This window comes from Phascolarctos cinereus, unplaced genomic scaffold (assembly GCF_003287225.1).
Source record: "Phascolarctos cinereus isolate Bilbo 61053 unplaced genomic scaffold, phaCin_HiC Scaffold_9;HRSCAF=440, whole genome shotgun sequence".
Lineage (NCBI taxonomy): Eukaryota > Metazoa > Chordata > Mammalia > Diprotodontia > Phascolarctidae > Phascolarctos > Phascolarctos cinereus.
Genome location: NW_027556402.1, coordinates 29691528 through 29715499, shown reverse-complemented (window position 1 = coordinate 29715499; position 23972 = coordinate 29691528). Strand labels below are relative to the sequence as shown.

The window sequence follows — 23972 nt, the reverse complement described above, 5'->3', positions numbered from 1 at the left end:
ACAGATGAGAAACCTGAGATGTAAAGAAATTACATGTACAATAGAAGATAGAAATTATGACAATAAAAATATATATTTAATTAAAATAATTCAAATTGAACTTAACACACATATATTCATTTTTGCTTTTAATTTTAAAACCATATTCTATTTTTAAAAATATACAATTTTAAAGTTCATATTCTACACCATGTTATGTTTTTTAAAAGTATACATTTTTATGCTATCCACATCTAGAGAAAGAATTTTAGAGTCTGAATGCAGATGGAAGTATACTATTTGCTCTCGTTTTCTTTTGTTTTGTTTTGTTTCTTCTTTCTCATGGTGTCTGCTGTTCTACTTCTTGATGACTAATGTGAAAATTAATTAATTAGTTAATTAAAATAAAAAGCAATGACCATCAAAAAAAATGAGCCACATATTTTCCTAGGGACTTACCTGTTTCTGGAAAGCACACTCACATATACACACAGATGATGACAGATATATTAGGAAGTATTACTCAAAGAAATGAAGTGGGGAAATGGGGGAAATAATAACATTTTTAGAGTTCATATTCTGCATATAGCTTAAAGTTAAAGGGAAGAATTTATCTAAGTAAAATGTAAACCAAGTATCTAAGTACAAATGTAAATAAGGTGTTCTTTTTTTAAACTAACCAAAATCCCCTTAGAGACTTGGGTTAATGTCAGCTGTTCCTGGTTTGCATTAATTATTGGAAAGACATGTAAAATAAAATACAATCCCTGTGTAGTAAAGAATTTTATAGGGGGAGGAAAGGAAAGAAACTAATATAGTCTCTCCCTTGTATTTCCACCAGAAACGTCCAGAAGGAAGACCGCACTCCAATGGCTGAAGAATATATTGAATACAAACATGTGAAGGCAAAAATAAGGCTTTTGGAAGTACTCATCAGCAAGAGAGACATTGATTTAAAGATCATGTAAAAAAGTGCACTCCTTCAGAAAAGACTCGGTTGGATTGAGTTATTGAAGGAGCCTTCACAAGGCAGTCAGCAGTTCTTTCTGAAACCAAGAAATCCGGTGGTGTGGCGTGTAAAGGACAGCTCTGGTCATGCTCCAGTCCTTCACTTACGTATTGTCTACTGAGAAAGAAACTTTTGTTTAGGAATGTTGTGTCCGAGTCAACATTTATGCACATACACACACATTTCACTGTGGTGCAAACTTCACTAATATTAGCTATTCCATCATTAAGTTTAGATACACTAATCCTACACATGACCCACAGTTGTTCAACATTCTGAGAAACACAAAGAACTGTTCCATTTCACTATGATAAAAAGAAGCTCAGGACTTTGATTCACTTACAGTCTGCATGCTGTAGAGTTTTCTGTTCTCTTTGGACCCAGTCCAGCTAAGTGTTTCTGTGAAATAGCCCGGTATGCTGCCTTGGCTTTCATTGTGACATTTTAAATAGCACTATGCCATCCGCCATCTTTGTGCATGGCTCGACTTTTACTTCAGCTCAGGTAGATGGCAGCTCAGACCAGAATAACAAATACTCTCTTGATTGGTATTTTTCTTTCATATTTCTTCAACTGAGCAATAGATTTCATACCTTGGCTGTGACTGGGCAGCATCCAGCAGCCCAGAGAGGATAATGGGAAGACAGCAGAGGCAGTGACAGTAGTTGTATTGGCTTCAGGTACCTGGAATGATACCTGAGAATTTATTTCTCTTTCTGTGATAGGTTAAAAAAACTAAAAGTCCTCATTTAGCATTGACTCAGGCCACTCACATGACTATAGCAACTACAGTTTATGTCTGTTGTTTTCTTTTTATTAAAAAATAAGATAGACAGACATACTGGATTTTTACTTTCAGTGACTAGGTATGGGATGAGAGGTAGGCCTCTGTTCCTGCTTTCCTGAGTTTAAGGCAAACATGGGCTTATAATAGGAAGCCAGAAACTGAAGAATTAATTATTTCTTCAAAGTTGATCTACAAGGCAGAATATTATTCATATCATTTTCAGTGAAAATATGTAGGTAGGAGAAAGTCTATAGCTGATACGTTTTCATTATCGGGTTATTATCTTTATTGGAGAATGTTCGATGAAGCCATCGCCATTGGCTGGCTTGTTAGGACCAGGCAATTAGAAGACTTTAAATCATCCATTTCAAAAGTTGAAATTTTAAGTGTGACAGTTCACCCTGTGATTTATCAACTTTTCTCATTATCCTCCATATTAACGAAGACCACGCTATGGTTCATACTCCTCCCAAATCTAGGAAGTGTGCTTTGGAAGAACTATAATAGGTTTCCGATGCATGAACTGGTTTTTTCCTCTGAAGAGAGCATTTAATGGATGAACATGCCTGTCTCTTTTAGAGAGCTGTCCTTTGAATTGACACAACAGTTCTTAAAGCTAATTGATCCAAAGTGTGGATTTCTGATGTTAACTTTGCCAAACTACTTTCATCAATGACACTCTAACCTCAAAGTGGCTTTTGTCCATTTCTGTCAGTTAGTTGAAGAATTACTAAGAGATGGAGAGGAGTGTTAAGGGAGGGAAGGATCCTTTTTTTGATGAATGTAAGCGTGAGCTCTGTACTAATAATTTCCCCATTTTAACTCCCTATACAATGACAGTGCATAGCCAAAAGGTTAATTGTGAAATTCTAAATTAAAAAATGAGACTAGACGTAGATAATGATTCTGGATGCTTTCATTCACTGTTTGTATGACAGATTGTTATAATTCCAAAGATTTAGAGCTTAAGAGATATAATGTATTTTAATGATAGCTTCTATTTTTTGAAATTGAATGTGATTAATAATGAATTCTACATAATCAAAATTGTATTTTTAAAGAAAAAAAATTTTGCCTCTAAAAAAACCCCTTAAATATGAGGGAATATTGATTGGAGTATATTACTATTTAACTTATTATGACAGAGAATATCTTTAAGGAAACCTATAGGAAAAAGAAACCTTATATAACTAAATTATAAAACTCCAAACACCAAATGGTAAGAAGACTGATGTTACTGACATAGCTAAATGAACATTATAAATTAACAAATTTTCATTTGGTTATTAAGTAGGCCAAAAAATCAGTAAAATAAATCCTCATTTTTAGTTCTGATTTCCACTTTAATTTGTAATCATTCAAATACTTAAGCTTATAGAGCCCAATTTTTAAAAATTGTTTTTAAAATAGCTCAAAACTTATTTGTAGACATGTTACATGCTGTGCTGGTATGTAAATAAAATAGTTATGAGACAAACTTGTTTCTGTTGCAACACAGTTTGCAAAGAGTTATATCGTGATACGAGTTATATTATTTGACTTTGCATGGACGAGAGCAGCGTCGGGTGAGTTATTTTTTCTTTTGCTCTTTTGGAAATGTGCATGTTTATTACCAAATACCGACATAATAAAAATCTTCAAGATGAATAATAATTAAGAAAAAAATAAAATTAAAATAATGATTAATTATGAGAACTCAGGATGGCAAAGGCTTATAATTTTCACAAGAAGCAAATATGTGCAAGATTTTAGTAAAGGCTATTTCAAAATACAGACAGAAGAGTATTATTTATGTAAGGAGAAAGCCTGACATCTTTGTGCACGTTTGTTAGCTTCAAGTTCAAAGAATGTTTGCACAGAAGAACACCAACTCGAGCCAAACTTGAAAAATAAAATGAAAAGATCTGTTTGTTTGCCTTTGAAATATCATGTCATGAACAGATTGGGTGAGACTGTGTCTTGCTTCTGGATGATTGCTTGAATTGACAAGGGAAAAGGGTCATTGTAGTTACTCACAGGTTAGACATGGTCTGATCTGTAATCTCCATTTAAAGAATGGAAGTGTAGCTGTGTGACCCTGGGTAAGTCACTTAACCCCAATTGCCAAAAAAAAAAAAAGAATGGATGTGGTTGATGAGGTTCTTCGGGAAACTGTCCAGATAGCAAGTATATGTGCACTTAAGAGGAGGTCCCATGGATGGCTGGTACAAGTTGTGCATTTTGCTTCAGTATCTCAGCATTTTACATGGAGTACAATATTTGTACCTCTAAGGGATTAAAAGTTTTCTAATGAGGATGAACTTGCTGTGCTTTCTACATGCCTTGCTAAACTGTGTTACGAAAGGAAAATTTAAATTCGTGTCTCATGGGATTTCTGTATGATTGCATATCCAATGCCTATTTTATAAATAAAAGTATCCACAGATTACTTCAAATATGTAAGAAGGTGAGGAAAAAATGAGAATGTTGTCATCATTGCTAGGTTTGGGATACAGTGCAATTAGGTGGAATGCCTTTAATATTGGAGGTGCCATTTTTCTTACATAAAAATCATTTATTGTATTTTTGACTTGCTGACTTGGAAGCTAAGCTAGGTTTGGGCTATTTAATATATCATCAACTGGAGTTAACTATTTAGAACTATTTCTAAAAGTACCTCAGAATCTTTATTTTAGTGAAATGTCAATCTGATAAAATATGTTTTACAGTCAAAATCATAATTTTTCTGATGACAGTAAAGCTTCCTTTTCCTTATATACTGCATCTTGGTTTTATTGTTTGGCCTAAATAAGAAGAGTATTTTAAAGATGTTTTAAAAGAAAGAAAGAAAAAAAGAAACCAGGCTCCCTAATACCACGATGTCCAGCCATCAAGCTCAAAGGGAAAGGGACAAACAGACAGATAACTCTATCTTGTTGCAAAATAGTTTTATAAAAAGCCCGAAGTTTGTCAGAGCATCCTTTCCCAAGTTTGTTTTTTAAAGTCCTATTTTTTTCTCTAGACCTCAACCTATATGTTTTTAAGAACTAAGGTTTGGGCAAAAGCTTGCTAATGTTATTATTCTCTGCATAACCAAGTTTCTTCTAATGATAGCTTTTTAAGGAACTGGTAGAATAATAATGCCATACAACATGTGTAGCTCAGGATCTATGACCCCAAGTCTTGAAAGCTCCCAGGCTTCCTCACTTCCCAACTATCCATTCTCTTTGGTCATCTGCATGTACTTGGAACACATGCTTTATAAGGATGGTCAATGGGGACTGATAGAAATCAAGCTAATCCCATATAGGCATGAGTGTAAAATACAAAAATGTATGTATATACATATGTATATATGTGTGTGTATATATGCATATATACATATATATGTCCATTTTCTTGAATGGAGATTCTGGTGGTATGTATAGATATTCATGTTTCTCCCCAGAATTCAGAGGCTTAGACGCACGGATTTGTAAAATTAGTTTGGCAGACTTCATTCTCTGTCTGAAAACAAATTATGTGATCATGCAGATAATGACCTGAACAAAGGATAAAATTTTAGGAAATGTGGGCCCAGAACTGTTTATGTGACATGTCAAATTTGAAATTACCATGTGTATTTTTAAAATGTAAACTGAATGAAAGATGTGTACATTTTTGTACATGATTGTATTTTGTACAAAATTAAAGAGAGTATTTTTACCTCTGTGAGCATCTGGAAATTGGATGGTATCAAGAATATTTGAGGAAATAATGTTGTTTACTCATACCTAGAAGCCACAAATTGTGGCTCAGACCTGAGGTCTATGTACAAATTTGCATATTCCTTTGAACAGAATGTAAGCTTGTTGAAAGCAACAACTATTTTTTATGTTGTATCTGTATTCCCAGGGACTCAGAGAGTGCCTCACACAGAGCCATAGCTCTCTGAAGAGTCTCATGAAAATTTATTTTCTTATACTTGATTTTTAGTGATTCATAGAGGAGCAGCATTATTAGAGGACAGTGCTTGTATTCCAGGTTTCCCTTCCCTGTGGACTGCTCCCCCTCCCCCTTTTAGGAGTAGATGACAAGAGGGGGAAAAATAGGACTATTAGTCTCCAAATTTTCAGAATTTGGGTTGTGTGATGGGGGAAAACATTTTAACTATGCAAGAGGGAAATTTCCTTTAAGTTATGCCTTTGCTAATGCCATGGTTCTGGTGAATCTGAGTCACCCCAAATACTAGTAGTTCCAGGACAAATGATCAAAATGATTTTTCTACATCTCTCTTGTCTCTCTGTCTCTCTCTCTCTCTTCCTCTCAGTCTCTCTCTTCCTCTCTGTCTCTCTCTCTCTCATTTGAAAATAGCTTTTAGAAAATTTTTATTTTATGCAGGCTATGTGGTGAATTGTAGAATTGTCCTCAATGCATGTTGTCTCGTTGTCATTATCTTTAATGAAATTATTAATTGTTTCTGTGATTTGTTCTTTGACCTACTCATTCTTTAGGATTAGATTATTATCCAGTTAATTTTTAATCAATGATTCCAAGGTCTTATACTGAATATAATTTTTATTGCATTATGGTCTGAAAAGTGTGTACTTCTGCATTTGTTTCTGAGGTTTTTATGCCCTGAAACATGATCTTTTTTGTGGAGGTGCCATGTATAGCTAAGAAAAGGTATACTTCTATTTCCTTGATCTGTCATATCTAACTTTTCTAAAATTCTGTTCATCTCCTTAACTTCTTTCTTATTTTATGGTTAGATTTATCTAGCTCTGGTAAGAGTAATTGAGGTCCCCCACTGTTATAATCTTACTAGCTATTTCCTCCTGTAATTCATTTAACTTTTGCTTTAAGAATTTGGATACTATGCCTTTTGGTGCATATATGTTCAGTGTTGTTATTCATTGTCTCTGGTACCTTTTAGCAAAATGTAGTTTCACTAATTATCTATTTTAATTAGGTCCATTTTTGCTTGTGTCTGAAATCATGATTGCTACCCATCCCTTTTTTTATATCAGTTGAAGCATGATTGATTCTGCTCTGGATGCTTATTTTAATTCTTTGTGTTCCTGTTTGAAGTGTTTCTTGTAAAGAACATATTGCTGGATTTTGATTTCTAATCCATTCTGCTCCCTTCTTCCATTTTATGGGTGAGTTCATCCCATTCACATTTGCAGTTATGATTATTATTTCCATCCTATTCTGTCACTCCTGGAAATCATTCCAACGTGTAGGAACTGACATGAGACTGTGCACCACAGAAAGAAAAGGTTCCAGTCCCATAAACTGGGGGCCTAATCTTGTGCAGTGTTTATAAACGGGCCATTTGGAAGTTCTATCATTCACTACCCAATTCTAGGTCAGAGATCTGGGGCAGACTGAGGAGGGAGCCTGCACCTAAGGGTGGTATTCCATAGAGAGGAGTAGTCATAGACCCTAGGCAATTTACTGAGCAAGAAGCAAGTTTAGAAGCAAGGAGTAGCTGTGTGTATCTGACTACAAGAGTGAAGCAGAGTCTCAGTTCCAGTCACCAGACCACTTTTGAAGTTTGCAGCAGAATAACCAAGCTACAAAACTCAGACACAAGGGGAGTCTACAATTCTATCACTCTGAACCTGCAGAACTTTCCAGTTGCTCAGTCCAGCTAATTAATCTACTGTAACTTCCAGCCAGAGGGCAATCCAACAGGAGGGAAGACCCAAATTCAGGTCAGAAAATATAGATCTCAGAAGAGGAGTCAACCAAGAGACTTTGTCTTAGATCATATCACAGAGGGAGCACTGAAGGCTTGCAAGTTCTCAGCCTGAGCTGCCTCTGAAATCCTGTGAATAATGCAGTACTCAATATCCCCAAGAAAGCAGCTGGAGTACAAAAAGTTCAGTCAAAAAAAGGCAAAAACTCTGGCCAGAACTTCTCTCTAGAGGTGTGCAGAGTTCAAAGTTGGAAGTATAGAACCAAAGCAACCCAAAAAAAAGGAAAGAAAAAATAATTCTTCCATAAAGAGCTATTATGTTACCAGACATGCGATACACAAACTCAGAATAAGAAAATTACTCCAAAACATCGAAAAGAAAAACTTCAAAGAAAAACATAAGGGGAGGGGGAGTCAAAATGGCAAAGGACATGCTAAAATCCAGCTGAACTCTCCCAACATTCCCCTCTAAACAACTTTAAAATAAAGCCTCAAATAAAAATCTGGAGTGCAGAGCCAACAAAAGGTCAGGGTGAGACATTTCTCCAGCTGAAGACAACTTAGGACATTGACAGGCGAGGTCTGTGACATGGGTGTGGAGACCTGTCCAGAGCACAAGCATGTGGCAGCAGCAGCAGCAACAGCAGTTTTGGGAGCTCTCAGCCCAGAGATGGTAAGGGGATCAGAAAACTGGTCAGAAAGAGATAACAGACAACTCTTCGCTGGCACTGGGTACAACTGTCAGTGATTGGTAACTCTATTGCCCATAAGCAGTTCTGGGTAACAGTTCCAGGGCAAAGAGTAGCACTTATGATCAGTCACAAGGGAGCAAGGGTCCTAGTTGCAGTTGCAACGCAAGAGGGAGTATTAACACGTGTGGGTACAAGAAAGCACAGGCCTTGGTCACAGTTCCAGGGCAATAGAAGCACTAGCATTTGTAGCTGCAGGGGAGCAGGGACCCTTTCTGGGTAAAGACCAGAGCACAGAGTAGGAGAGCATTGACCACACTTCTCTCTGCATCACACAACCTTGGAAGAACCAAAAACTTGCAGACCTTCAGAACTAGCTCTGTTAACAGCAGCATGAAAAAGCCTGAGGCTTGGGACAGTGCCTTCCCACACCCAGGTGGGCAGAGTCCAACTTTAACATAAAGTTCAGAGTCAAGAAATAGGCTGAAAAAATGAGCAAAAAAAAAAAAAGAACTTGACAATTAAAAAAACCTACCAGGAAGGGAAGACCAAGACACAAACTCATAGAAGACAACAAGCCTCGAAGCAAAACCTCGAAGAAAAATATTAATTGGACCCAAGTCCAAGAAGAATTCTTGGAAGAGTTGAAGAAAGAGATAAGAATGTTAGAGAAAAAAATGGGAAAAGAAATAAGAATGATGCAATAAAAGTATGAAAGGAGAATTATCAGTGGTAAAAGAGGCACAAAAAAATTCTGAAGAAAATAACACCTTAAAAAACAGAATTGACCGAATGTAAAAGAGACACAAAAATTCACTGAAGAAAGGAATTCCTTTAAAAGCACAATAGCCCAAATGTAAAAGGAGGTACAAAAGCTCACTGAAGAAAAAAAATTCCTAAAAAATAGAACTGGGTAAATGAAAGCTAGTAACTCCATGACTCATCAAGAAACAATAAAACAAAATCAAAAAGATGTTTAAAAATAGAAAATATTTCATTGGAAAAAACAACTTACCTGTAAAATAGATTGAGGAAAGATAATTAAAGAATAATTGGGCTACCTGAAAGTCATGATCAAAGAAGAGAGCCTAGACATCACATTTCAAGAAATTATCAAAGAAAACAGCTCCAGTATCTTAGAACTAGAACTAATAGAAATTGAAAGAATCCACTGATTACCTCCTGAAAGATGAAAACTCCCAGGGATATTTTAGCCAAATTCCAGAGCTCCCAGGTCAAGGAAGAAATAAGAAAGAAACAATTCATACATCATAAAGCCATAGTCAGGTTAACACAAAATGTAGCAGCTTGGATCAAAGGGCTTGGAATATGATATTCTGGGGGGCAAAGGAGCTAGGATTACAAGCAAGAATCACCTACCCAGCAAAATTGAGTATAACCCTTTGGGAGGGGGAAGATGTATATTTAATGAAATAGAGGAAGTTCAAGCATTCTTAAAGAAAAGACCAGAGCTGAATAAAAAATTTGACATTCAAATACAAGACTTAAGAGAAGCATAAAAAGGCAAACATGAAAGAGTAAATGTAAGAGACTCATTAAAATTAAACTGATTGCATTCCTATATGGGAAGATGATACTTGTAACTTCTAAGAACATCATTGTTATTAGGTCAATTAAAAGGAATCTACATAGACAGAGGACATGAGTGTCAGTCAATTATGTTGGGATGATCTCCAAAAAAATAAATGCACTGGGAAAAGGGGGAAGGAGAAATAGGATAATTAAATTTTTCCTCACATAAAAGAGGCATGTAAGGAAGAGCTTTTATAATAGAAGGGAAGGGGGCAATGCTTGAACCTCACTCTCATCAGAACTGACAAAAAGGGAACAACATTATTATAACACAAATAGTTGAGTATAGAAATCTATTTGTCTCAATAGGAAAACAGAGAGGAAGAGGATAAGAGAAATAGGTGGGGTGGGGGAATGATAAAAGGGAGGGCCAGTTAAAGGAGGCAATTGTCAGAAACAAAACAAATTTTTGAGAAGGGACAAGATAAAGAGAGAGAAGGATAAAAATAAGAAAATAGGATGGAAGGAAATATAGTTAGTCATCATAAATGTGCACGTGAATAGGATTACCTCACATAAAATAGAAGTCAATAGCACAATGAATTAGAAACTAGAATCTAACATGTTGTTTACAAGAGATATACTTGAAATAGAAAGACACACACAAGGTTAAAATAAAAAGCTAGAGCAGAATCTATTACACTTTAGCTGAAGTTAAAAAAAAAGGTAGGGTATTAATTATGATCTTAGAAAAAAACAAAAGAAAAAATAAGTCTAAAAGATAATCAGAAAGTATACTTTATTAAATGATACTATAAACAATGAAATAATATTTTAAAATTTTTACAGCAATTTTCCTTGATAAGGGCCTTGTTTCTCAAATATATAGGGAATTAAGTAAAATTTATAAAAAATAAGAGCCATTTCCCAATTGATAAGTGGTCAAAGGCTACGAACAGGAAGCTTTCAGAAGAATACATCAAAGCTATGCATAGTGATATGACAAAATGCTCTAAATCATTGTTGATCAGAGAAATGCAAATTAAAACACTCTAGGGTATTACCTCACACCTATTAGAAATGACAAATGCTAGAGGGGATAAGGGAAAATAGGTACATTAATAAACTGTTGGTGGAGTTATGAACTAGTTCACTCATTCTGGAGAATACTTTTAAACTATGCCCAAAGGGCATGCCCTTTGCTGCAACTACTTTGATCCACTACTAAGCCTGTACCCCCAATCAGATCAAAGAAAAATATTTATAGCAGCTCTTTTTGTGGTGGTAAAGAATTGAAATTAAGGGAATACTTGTCATTTGAGGAATGCCTGAACAAGTTGTGGCATATAATTGGGATGACGTACTACTGTGCTATAAAAAATTACAAGGGGAGGGGGGTTGTTTCAGAAAAATATGGGAAGACCTATATGAACTGATGCTCAGTGAAGTGAGAAAAACCAGGTCCTAGTGCACAGTAACAGCAATGTCATAATGGTGATCAACCGTGCAAGACTTGGCTACTCTGATCAATACAATGATCCAAGATAATTCCAAGGACTGGTGATGAAAAATTGCAATGCACCTCCAGAGAGAGAACTTGTGAACTGTGAGTGCAAATTGAAGTACAATTTTCTCACTTTTTTGTGACATGGCTAATATGGAAATGTGCTTTGCATAATTTCACATGTATAAGTGATATCATTTTGTTTGCCTTCTCAGTGGATAGGGGAGGAATGGGAGGAAAGAGGAGACTTTGGAACTCACAATTTAAAAGGGAAAGAAGGTTTAAATTAAATAAATAATAAATTTGTTTTTTTAAGACAAAGAAAGGAGGAAAGAAGGAAGGAAGCAAGGAAGGGAGGGAGGAAGGAAGGAAGGGAGGGAGGAGGGAGGGAGGGCACAAATCCAACCAGAATCCTGGATGAGATGAAGCAACAGCCTGTGGACAAGGTATCACCATATTCTGTTCATAATGTCCCATGCCTTCCTCTTCACTGTTACCTCTACCAGATTTCTTCCCCCACCTCTTTCTCCTTGTTTGTATTTAGAAAGAATTCTCTTACTGGTCTCTCTGCTGTCACTCTGTTGCTGCTGCTGTCTTTAGCAACTGCATTTACTCATTTCTGCATTTCTGTTGTTTGGGTGTTCCAGAAGCCAATAATCTCTTCAGTTCTGGTTTTCCTTCTAAAAATGTTTTAAACATCTTATTATTTAATGACTAAGCTCAGATTGCAAAATAGGCCACCCTGGATTGTAGATTGAACTCCATTGCATTTCAGAACACATTACTCTATTTTTCTACGTTTTCTGGTGAGTACAGAATAGTCTTGCCTCAAATATATAGGGAACTAATCAAATTTATAAAAGATTTCCTTTGCTTTGTATTTGAATTTCTTTCTTCTGATCCCTTACAGAACTCATTTATGAATTTTTTTTCAAAATCATTAAAATTTAACCACCATGCATCTCAGAGTTTGCAACCTTGTTTGTTTGTTTTCCTGGGGTGATCTGTGTATTCTTTCAACTGTGTTTCATTTTCTATGTTCAGTAGTTCTGAGCAGTTCTCTTCTATTACTTCCTGAATTATTGTATTAAGGATTTTTTTGTCCTGTTCTTCTGGGAGACCTGTGATCCTTGGGTTTCCTCTATGCATTCTGTCTTTGAGATTGGTAGGTTTTGCTTGCATAGTGAGCATATTTTCTTTTAAAGTTTTTGTTTTTTGCTTCTTTTTTCTAGATTGTCCACTTCTGTGCACTTGCATTCAAAATCTATTATTCTTTCTTTTGTTTCTTTGGTGAGACTTGCCATCACAGATGCCAGTTTTTCTATTTTTCTCATTATTTTAGCTCTGCAGGCAATAAATTCTGTTTTCATAATTCTCATTTCTCTTTTGAACCGCTCACATTCCATAAGGTTCCCTGTCTCAGCAAGTATTGTATCATTTGCCTTTATTTTGCAGTATTCATTCATAGATACTGATGCCTGAACTCATTTACTAGATGTGGAGACCAAATTTCCTTCTTCTATTGATGTTTTCCCAGTTGGTTTATCTGTTTGTATTCAAGATCTTTGAGTTTTCTTCTTTCTGAGATCTTTGTTAATTTCAGTGATTTTCCCTTCTCGTTTTCTCCTATTCAGTCTCTGACTCTGGCCCCTTTGAGTGTGGTTTCCTTGGGAGCTGGGTCTCAAAGTGGCTGAGTGTCCTCCCTCCCACACTGGGCATTTCAAAGTTGAGCAGCCTGGGTCTTCACTCCAACTGACTTTTGAGTAATCCGAAATGGCCCCCACTCAACACTATACTCGTTCCCTCAGGCTCCTGGCATCCTGTCCCGCTCCCTTATTCCTCTCGTCTGGCTCCAGTAGACAGGGCGGCCCGGCCCAGCAATGGCGGTTCAGAGATTCTCAATGTTCGTGCTGTAGGGCTGTAGTTCCCAGGAGGCTTGTGCTCTTGATTCACTATAATAGCACTGACTGTCTGTCGCGGCCCAGGCAAAGTTCCATGGCCTGGAGTTGGTGCTGTAACAGAACTGGAAACAGGGAGGGGCAACTGGGGTGTAGAAGGAGGTTTGTTGCAAGGCCAAACCCATATGTCAAGTCCTTGGATCTTCTAACACAGCCTCACTGCCAGTAGCATAGAAAATGGGGGAGGGTGCCCCATGAACTCGGAGGGATGGAGTGTCAGTTCCTGAGTTTGGTTTTTTTTTTAAACCCTCTTTTGGATTCTGGGTATCTTAGACCATGAAGAGAGTTGAAGTTGGAGCGTATGTTCTTTGGAGCATAATTCCTATTTTAGAGATGTCTGAGAGATCATTAGAGAAAATGTCCTCCGTCTTATAAAGACATTTTTGAGAGGATTAGGAACTCTGATCAACACAATGACTGCAATTATAGACCATCAGAGGGGGGAGAGAATGGAGAGGTATCGTTAAAAAGTCAGCTCCTTTTCAGCTCTCACTATTAGCAGAGGACAACGTTAAGTTTTGCTCCATTTCTTGCTACTCCTCAGCTCCAACTCCTGCTTGGTTCAGGAATATACCATTGTCCGGGAAATAGTCCTCTTCTTTCTAGGAACTCTTTTGCTGATCTGCTATAACTTCTCTACCATTGCCATCTCTGGGGCTCAACAATTTCTGAGGCCAAAGAGAAAGGGACTCTGGTATAAGCAGCTTTCCCTACCTTCATGGGGACCCAAGCCCATTCTCCCTGTGTAGTCTAGTCCGTGAGTTCAGCTCTGGTCTCTCTCTATTCATTATCTGATTATTTCCTTTTAAAGGTTAAATCCAAGGGGGAGGCTCAGCTCTATTCCAGGTATGATTCAACCTGTCATCCTCAATGTGGTGACAATGGGCTAATAACCATCCAGAACAAGGCTACTTGTTCAGATCCTATCGAGATGACATCATCCGAGTCCCACATGAGTTAGCGTAGATATTATATAGGTAGTATAAGAGGTGGATTTGATGTAGGTCATAATTACCAATAAAAAATTTCCTAAAACAGAATCTCCTATTAAAACCCTTTTATCCACAATAAAACAAGTGGTCAAATTAAAACTTTCCCCAGTATTCCTCACCACTGACCCCTCTGTCCACCACCAAAAAGGCCTTCTTGTAAGGTTCCAAGGGGGCAAGTTGAAACCAAATAGCATAGTGCAGATGGAACTCTAGAGCAGTCCTCTAGATCCTGCCACTTTGGTGGGTATGAAAAGGAGCTTTTTACATCAAGCAGTGGCTAGAGCCTCCATCTCAAGGGTAAGGATGACAGGTTTAATCCATGCTTCTGACATATGTTGGCAACATTCCCTGGCCATAGCCAGGGTCAGTGCTCTAGGAACCTCTCAAAGACTTAAGAGAAAAAGATGACCTGAGTTGGTAGAGGACATTTTCTCTCTTGATAGATCCCTATAACAAAATCACATGTCCAAGTTCTGACCTTATCTTTAAAGGAACATCTCTCAGGATGTCCGTGAGCTTCTTCTTATTGGTCAACTGAAAGTATCTACTTACTCTTTCTGATTATGGGCAATAATCACAGTGTAACTCTGGAAACCTCTGAGATAGTAGACACTGAAGTTCATCCCTTTATCCCATTGTAGGTATGCTCGATCCCTAACTTAGAATGACCTAACACTCAATGGGCTTGTCACAAAGGACATACTTGCTCCAACCTTTGAAGGGACCTGCTATCCATAGCTGTGACCAAGGTCTGAAAAGAAATAGTGGGAGAAGCATTGCCTCCTGCTTCCTAGGCTCCCTGTCTGAATCAACAACAGCATTGATCAGGAACCTCAAAAATTTTAGCACCCCTGGAAACATTCCAGGTGATTGATCTCACTCACCTCTAAGATCAAACATCAGCTTTGTTTCGCATCTAAAACTTTTCACAATCTGGCTCCAACCTATCTTTCCAGCCTAAACCACTCAGAGGAAATGTCTATATTTTGAGCTTTGTTGTTTTTGAGTCATTTCGGTCGGTTTGACACTCCATGACCCCATTTGGGGTTTTCTTTGCAAAAATACTGGAGTCATTTGCCATTTCCTTCTCCAACTCATTTTATAAATGAAGAATGGAGGCAAACAGGGTTAAGTGACTTGCCCAGGATCACACAGCTAATAAGTGTCTGAGGCCAGATTTGAACTCAGGAAGATGAGTCTTCCTGACTCCAGGCCCAGGACTGTATCTACTGGGCCACCTAGTTGCCTAATGTATTCTAATTTTAACGTTTCCTTTTGTCTTCTTCAAGTCCTATTAACTTTCTAAATGGAAAAGGATGAAGGAGGTTGTGAGGGAGGAAGGAATAAAGAATTAGATTGAACATTTGTTGTTTCAACTATGAGCTAAGGCCAAGAGAAGGCCTGAGTCCAAAATACTTAGCAGGCATCTGCCAATGCTATTCAAGAGTGTATCTCTGTAGCTTATTAGTAAAGTGTGAACTGATTAAAAAGGATTTCAAATGTTTTCTACTCAGAACTTGCCAAACTGGTTAGGCATGTGAAAAAAGGTGAAAGAAACCTGCTAAAATGTGTTTTTATTGATATATTTTGGTTTAGTATTGGGTTAATTTCTTTCTCTCCTTCATCTCTTCCCAAATGAGCCATTCCTTTCACCAAAGAGAGAAAAAACAACAGTTCAGAAAATCCACCATATCTGACAATACATGCAATATTCCATACCTATAGAGCTCCGTATCTGTGTAGAGGGGACATTTTTCAACTCTTCTATGGCTGTCAAATAATTTGATCAGCTTCACACTTCAAGGAAAATCTACAGGGATCCCAGGGCTCACCATATGTGAAGACTGGAGAACATCCTTCCCCCTCTAACTTTCAAAACTTCTTCCTTTTTTCCCCTGGACCCCACGGCTCCCCCGTATGTCTATTTTTCATATTTAAATGTTTCCCTTAGTTTCATGGATAAGTGGAAGAAACAGACAAGCAACTCATCTCCTGCCATCTTGGGAAGAGGCACTAGCCCAGGATGGAGGATGAGTAGGGTCCTAGTAATTAGATTCTTCGACCACCAGGGTCTTGGAATTGAAATGTGTGTGTGTGTGTGTGTGTGTGTGTGTGTGTGTGTGTGTATGTGTGTGTGTGTTGGTGATGCTCTCTATGCTATACAAAAAGGTGTACTTAGTGACTGCCACAAAGGTCCTTTACCTTGTTTCCTTGCTCTGCTCTTCCAGCAAAAAAGCAGGCAGCCAAGTGATCTCCCTATCACTTTGTCAGTTGTTTGGCTGCTAATGTTTCAGTTACTTCAAAATAGTCTACATACTGCCCCTCCCCACCCCATCTCCCAATGCAATGTTAGTCCGTAAGACTGGAATATACTCAAAAAATTACCAAAACCCAAAAGCCCAATCAGTCAACAAGTATTTCCTTTTCTTCAGCACCTACTGTGTGCCAGGCACTGGGCTATGCCCTGGGATATAAATATAAAGAATGGAACAATCCCTATTTTCAATCACCTCATTAAACCCCCGGTCCATAGGCTGTCTTCCCCCCTCAGTGATAGCCCCCTCAAACTCACAGCATTCAACAACTCACTGTTAATGGTGAACAGTAATTAAAATGGTGTTTTAAAGTATTTGGTCATAGCCAGGATTGAATTTTCCCTTTCTTTCCTCCTCCTCCTCCACTTGATATGAGGAAAATGGAAGAAAAAGAGATTGAAATTTAAACAATTTGGGGCAACTTTTCTACCATAACACTGAGTAAGCAGAGAGAAAAGAAAGCAGCTATGGACTATGCTTAGCTCTCACCATGAGTAGTATAGCCTACCGAGCCTTGATCTCATCTACCATCCTGAGCTTGCTTCTCCTTGCTGGAGGAGTCCAGCTGTCTGAAGGTCACAACCACTGTGAAGCAGCTCTTGTCTTGCTCCCGGCCCCCTCAGCCAAAAATGTTTAGCTTCGCATTGCCCTATTGTGGCTGCTGTCTCCTGCAAACCCAAGAGGAACTTCCAGAGACCAGGCTAGCTTCTTATTATTATTTTGTCTTACAGACTGTGAGAAACATCTCAGACAGAAGTCCCGCCAAGGCCAAAAGAAGAAGAAAACCTACAATTCTGGGAAATGTATTCCCACACACATTTCCTGGGTCACCAGGTCTCTTTGGCGTTGTCCTCTTCAGTCTTCCTGGTTACAGAACTAAAAGATATCTTGAGTCTTGAGAAGCCAGATGAAATCCCCATCGACCCCATTTTCAAGTCACTGCCAGACCCCGAAGGCAGGGGTGAAGGGAGGGAAGACAATCAAGTCATTCCTCATGAGATGGTGAGCAGATTTTCAGCCTCCGTTCCCTTGAGTTAAGCTCTGCTGAGGCAAAATCCTCTCTCCCTCCTACTTTTTACTTCTGCCCTCATCCCTACCCACAACCTTGCCCTTCCAGTCTATAATCTTCTTTGTTTTTGTTTGTGTCTTGTGGAACCTAGCTGTCTCCAAGAGAAGTAGGCCTACTCATTCTTCACTCCTCTCTCAGGACATCCTTTTGCCACCACCATACAACAATCTTTCCATCCGTGTTATTCACCCGTCTCTAGGTCATTCTCCATTCTTAAAGAGTTTAGCACTTGGTTCCAACCTCCACCCCAATCCCTGCTTTCACACTTGAGAATTTCAATGTGCATCTTGATGTCTCATCCTATACTCTGCCCTCCTAGTGCATCAATTTTCTTAACTTCTCATCAACAAACAGGAGGATACCTCTATATCACCATCACCCATTACATTTTACCTGCATAATTTCAAACTCTGGAATTCCTCTGTAGGATCACTGAATTATAGATTTGGAGCTATAACGGACCTTAGGGACCCTCTAGTATAACTCCACCATTTTAGAGTTGAGTGAACTGAGGCAAAGAAACTTGGTAACTTACTCAGGGTTATGTGTATGTGTGTGTACATATATATGTATACACACATACATACATAGACATACACATATATGTATGTGTGAAGAGAGAGACAGAGAGAGAGAAAAATAGAGATTTGAACCCAAAGTTTATGACTCCAAATCCATTGACCTTTCTGCAGTATCCTTCTACCTCTTCCTCTCCATCACTCCTCCTAAATCTGTCCTTCTTCTTGTCTGTGCTATACTTCCAAGTCTCCCGGTTTTCTTCACTTTATTTCCTTCATGGCTTTGGTGGGTGAGTTCCCCTATCCGCCATCTTTTATGTTGAATCCCTCACTCCCTTGCTTTATCAATACCCTTTAATGACATTGGCACCCAGCACAGTGTCCAGCACTAGTAACTGCTGATAATATGCTTGCTGACTGATTCGCTCATAGCTATCAATATGCCATAGATTGGGAATCTCAATGTGGCATTCCTCTGGGAAGCTCAATATACTAATTTAGCAGAGAATTTAACATATTACCAAATCTGACCCTATAGTATCCATTTTGTAGGTCCAATGAGGAATAGTCTAATTTAAAACATCAGATTTATTGCATAATACCGAACAGTATGCACACACATAGAAAATAAACATTTCATATCCTTGTATTATAAAGAGACTGAAAAACTACCAATGTAGCAATCAGAGAAGTTTAGAAAACAAAAAACCGAAGCAAAACCCTATATCCTTTCATTGAGATGTGTAAAGTTTAATATCTTGTAATATCATGTGGTTCATAAATACTGCATATTATATAAATAGGTTTTCTCTAGCTTAGAAGGTCTTTAAAATTAGATTCACGTGAATTCTTTGATCATGAAGGACATTTTTCCATGATGTGGAAGGTAGTAGAATTCCATTCCTTTGAGAAACATCTATGTGTTTCAAACATAATTTCCTACTGTAATCAAGCATTTCAAATTTGCAAAACACAAGTTCCGTGATAAACAATGTCCTTAATTTGCCAGCATTTAGTGAAGAGGGAAGAAAAATCTGTTGGATAGAAATTTTGCATTTTTAATGTAAATTTCAAAAGAATAAATTGCATGCATCCTCTGAAGGGGAGGAAGAAAGGAAAAGTTAAATAAAGTTAGAGGAAAACAGAAGGGGGATAGGAAGAGTTCTACAGGGAAAGGGGGAAAGATAGGAGGAGTCTGGAAAAAGAAAAATTAAAAAGTGAGGTAAAGTGAGTGAGGGAAAAACTGACTAGAAATTTCACACTGTTACATATGATTTATTGCTACTTTCTCCTGGCACAAGAGAGACTCTCTAAAAAACAAAACTTGCCAGGTAAGCAGGATAATGCAAATAAAAAACATTTTTTTCAGAGGGACATGCCTAAAAGAGGCAGAAACAGGACCTAGTTTCCACTGAAATGGCAAGCTACTCTGCAAATCCTTCTGAAGGAAAAGGAAGGGGGCCATATTCATAAAAAAAGGAGTTTTATTTTGTTTTTCTCTGAAGCTCTTTAAAAAAAAAGTATACAAAGATTCATTGTAAGTTCTCAAAGCTAGACCAAAGCCACAGACTGAAACTCAGTGGTTTAAAACCGTGCAACAGTCATTTCCTCCTGAGAGTCAGAGCAATGGTTGGGGCTTTGAGTCAAAGCCAGCCAAATGCACCAGTAAAATTTCAAAGGCTTCCAAGAGAGTGAATGATTCAACATTCTAAGGTAAGGAAGAAAAGGAACTTTTGGAAGAAGGAAAGAATGGGCTATTGGACAAGGAATAATTGTCAAGGAGGAAAGGCATCTAGAAACTGACAGCTAGGAAATGACTGTTTTACCCAGCAGATCACCAACCACATTGAGAAGTGTGAGGGACAGCTGGAAAGGAAGAGGCTGAATTTGAGAAGGTAGTTTTTATAAAATCTCCAAATGAGAGTCAATTTCCCATTCCCGAACCCACTCCACCCCCAACCCAAATGCTGATTTGTTAAGAGTTTCACTTCCTTGATATCCCTAAAAACATATCACTGAGATGCAGTCTTCAAATATTTCAACCCCATTCGATTGCACAAATCCAAAATAAAAATCACTCCATGTGTTCTGCACAGGGCCCAGTGTGGGCACTGGAATAGGGCAGGTGAACTTGGGGTGCCTCAGGCTAAACTAAATCCCTCATAGTGGTCAATAGCCTGAGTCAGGCGCATGTTCAGAATCTCTTTGCTGCTGTATTTGGGTAGATCTAGAAGGTTGTAACAAGTATGAGCCACAGGCAAATATTCCTCCCCACTGGCTGTGGACTGGATGATGATTCGCAGGCTCGACATTCCATAGATTGGGATCCGGTCACTGCCTGTCAAAAACACTGAGAAAAATGGGATAAGGTATTAAAACCATAGCCAAGTAAAAAGCATGACAATCCCCATTGGTGTTTGTGCTCGATATTGACTCATTTCTACTAACGCTGAAAACACATCATATGGTGGTTTGTGCTAAACAGACCATTATTTCTTTTCTTTTTAAAAAAAATTTCTTTTTCATTTGTGGAATAAAATAAGCATTTCCATATAATATATATAATAAATAATAACTATATATAATAAAAAGATGCACATGAAACTGCAAATCTATTATGTACAACTTGCTATTCCTTTTAAATATATAATAATATATAATAATGAAGTTATCATATAAGTATCTTCTTTTGTTTTTTTTCCTCCCTCCCCCTTTAGGTACCCCAGAGTCCATCACAGATAACAAAATTGTGGAGTTACAATGGACATCCATGGCCATCTACTCCAACCAAGAGACAGTGACTTTGTAAGAGCAAGGACTATCTTTTGTCTTTCATTATATCCCACTGCTTCACACAGTGCCTGGTACAGAGCTTGATGACTCACTGACTCAGCAACCCTTTACAAGGCCATCATCATGATTTCATGGTCCACACCTGTGATTTCACTGGTGTAGGGAATTCTCATTAAGAAAACTCCTACCAATGTAGGTCAAAGACTGCACTTCTGTGGACAGTACTACATCACGGTTCTAGCAAGCCTCATCTGATTGGAGGGTTCCAGCCCTCCAAAAGAACTCCCAAAGCATCCATGGCTCCAAGGCCTGCCATCTCTTAATTTCCCACCAGCCATAGTCCATTGGACTGGATTCCAACATGCCCCTGTACTGAGCATCTTCCCATCCTTCAGTTCTCAATCTTCTAGCATCTGACATTGTTGCCTGTCCCCTCCTGAACATTCTCACATCTCTAGGGTTTCATTGACACTGTTCTAATGAGCCTTCTCAGTCTCTTTTGCAGACTAACCATTGATATTTAGGTGACCTCACAGTTTTACCCTGGCTCTTTCCCCGTCTCTACACTCTTTCGGTGTTCTCATCCGCTCCCATGAGTTCAAGGTTCATTTATTTCTATGCAAATAACTGCAAAATCTACATATCTAGCCTCCTCAGCATCTTCCTGCTTCTTGATACGCACCTTCACAAGCAGATCTCCTAGCTTCTTCTTTACAAGGGTCGCGGTGATTAGAGAGAGCTCATGACATCTGGACAGCCCTGACCACCCAAACACACCACCTTTCTGCCATGCTACCACACATATTCCCTCTACCTCCCACCCTAGCTTTCCCTTTCTTTCTATGAGAATAGTAATCAAATCAATTCTGCCATTGCTTCAGAAAAAGACGTCATTTTATAGCCCTGTGATTGAACTCACTCCCCTGGGGCTTCATTTTTTCTGGCCACCCTTCTCTTGTCCCCCCACCCTTATATGACCGACTGCTGATAGATAGGTGAAACACAGGAGCTCTGAGAAGGAGAGTGCTCTCCCTCTTCCCTATCATCAGCCCTCCTTCCAGCCGCTGTGAGAAGGGGCCCACCATCACCATTCCCACCATCAACCAAGTGCTATTGACGGAGTAGGTAAGACAGTCTAGTTGAACCATGAAAGTTTTCTGGAGCTGACCCTACCTCCCCACAGACCCTGGTGGAGAGAGGACCTTAAGTCCAATAGCCCTGAGTACAGTAGTCCCATTCTCCACCCTCCCACCGACTCCTAGGGTGGGACATTGCAACTCAACTCTTGTAGTCATTACTGAGGGGAACAACTCATGTAGGGAAAGGGACAGCACTGATCACCAACCAATCAGTGGCCAAGTAAGCCCCAAAGCCCTGAGAATAGCAACACAGATGAAGAAGAGTAGGAAATGATCGTTTAAAAAATATCGACTGCTTTGCTTCTACACACTGAAGGCCCCAGGGCCTTCCTATCTGATTTGCAGCTAACACATCCTACCATCTCGTCCATCAGAGGGGGAGCTCCTTTTAAAAAATGTTAAAAAAAAAGTTTTTAAAAATTGTTTTACAACTCTGAGGTACTACATCACACCTATCAGATTGGCCAACATGACAAAACAGGAAAATGATAAATGTTGGAGAAGATGTGGGAAAATTGGAACACTAATGCATTGTTGGTGGAGTTGTGAAATGATCCAAACATTTTGGAGAGCAATTTGGAACTATGCCCAAAGGGCTATAAAAATGTGCATACCCTTTGACCCAGCAATAGCACTTCTAGGGCTATATCCCAAAGAGATCATAAAAATGGGAAAAGGACCCACATGTACAAAAATATTCATAGCAGCTCTTTTTGTGGTGGCAAAGAATTGGAAAGTAAGGGAATGCCCATCAATTGGGGAATGGCTGAGCAAGTTGTGGTATATGAATGTAATGGAATACTATTGTGCTATAAGAAATGATGAACAGGCTGACTTCAGAAAAACCTGGAAAGACCTATATGGTCCGATGCTGAGTGAAGTGAGCAGAACCAAGAGGACTTTATACACAATAACAGCCACGTTATGCGATGACTAATATTGTTAAACTGAACCCTTCTCAGCATTACAAGGATCTAAGACATCTCCAGAGGCCTCAGGATGGAAAATGCTGTCCACATCCAAAGAGAGAACTGTGGAAATTGAATCGCTATCACTTATTTTTACCTTCTGTTGAGTTTTGTTTCATCTTTCTCATGGTTCCTCCTATTAGTTTTAATTTTTACTTACAACTTCACTAATGTGAAAATATGTTTAATAGGAATGTAAATATAAAGCCTATATCAGATTGTGTGCTGTCTTGGGGAGGGTGGGGGGGAGGAAGGGGGAGAAAAATTTTCAACTCAAAAGCATATGGAAGTGATTGTTGATAAATCAAAATAAATTAATAAAATTTAAAAAAATAAAAAATGGTTTTAACATGTAATTGGGAAAAAATTTTTTAAAATATTTTAAAAAAGAATGTGAGGTCCTTATTCCAATAGCTGCCATGTTTTTTCATCCATGCTCTTTCTACAATATCTCCTGCCTCTATCCCTTTTGTCCCCTAACATGGCAACCACTCATTTGTCTCTGATCACTTCTTTCCCAAAGATCACAATAGCTTGGTCTCTTTTTTATTAGCTACTTCCTTGTTTTGACTGCTGCGTTCCAATTCATCATTTGAAGTGCTGCTAAAAGATGGATCAAGCTAGCATAAGTTCTCTTTATTGTTGTCAATGTTTTTACTATTATTATTAATTCATTGTTCTCATTTTTGATGTGGGTCAGATAGAAACAGTAAAGACAGGTCACTATCATTCCTTTTTAATGTAATGATTGCCAATCTATTACATGTGAGTATCAGGATATAATTTCATCTTCAGGACAGCTAGAGGAGGCAGGGTGATATGTACCTATTTCCACATGGTTTTTAATTCTTTAGATAAATTTGCTTGTCAAAAGTTGAAGAGGTGTTTCTTTTCTTTTCTTGTAAATTCTGCAAAAGATTTTGTCTCCCCTCAACTCCCAAGCCCCGTGGTAAATGTATAAGCAGGAGCAGTCCAGCCTCAAATCATACTGCTGCCAAAGACTCTTCCCATAAAGGCTGTTTGAGGACAAAAGGAATCAAATGTGCCCTTCACTTGT

The 23972-nt window shown here is 38.3% G+C and overlaps 2 protein-coding genes across 2 annotated transcripts in view; one reads left to right on the top strand and one right to left on the bottom strand.

Annotated features, from left to right (window-relative positions):
* Nucleotides 1-5468, top strand: part of FAM13A (family with sequence similarity 13 member A) — a 102619-nt gene extending 97151 nt beyond the window's left edge. The window contains 1 exon segment of the mRNA XM_020988305.2: nt 821-5468. Coding sequence (XP_020843964.1) covers nt 821-947 — 127 coding nt within the window. The 3' untranslated portion in view covers nt 948-5468.
* Nucleotides 5469-18585: 13117 nt separating this feature from the next.
* Nucleotides 18586-23972, bottom strand: part of HERC3 (HECT and RLD domain containing E3 ubiquitin protein ligase 3) — a 116211-nt gene continuing 110824 nt past the window's right edge. The window contains 1 exon segment of the mRNA XM_020988306.2: nt 18586-20365. Coding sequence (XP_020843965.1) covers nt 20157-20365 — 209 coding nt within the window. The 3' untranslated portion in view covers nt 18586-20156.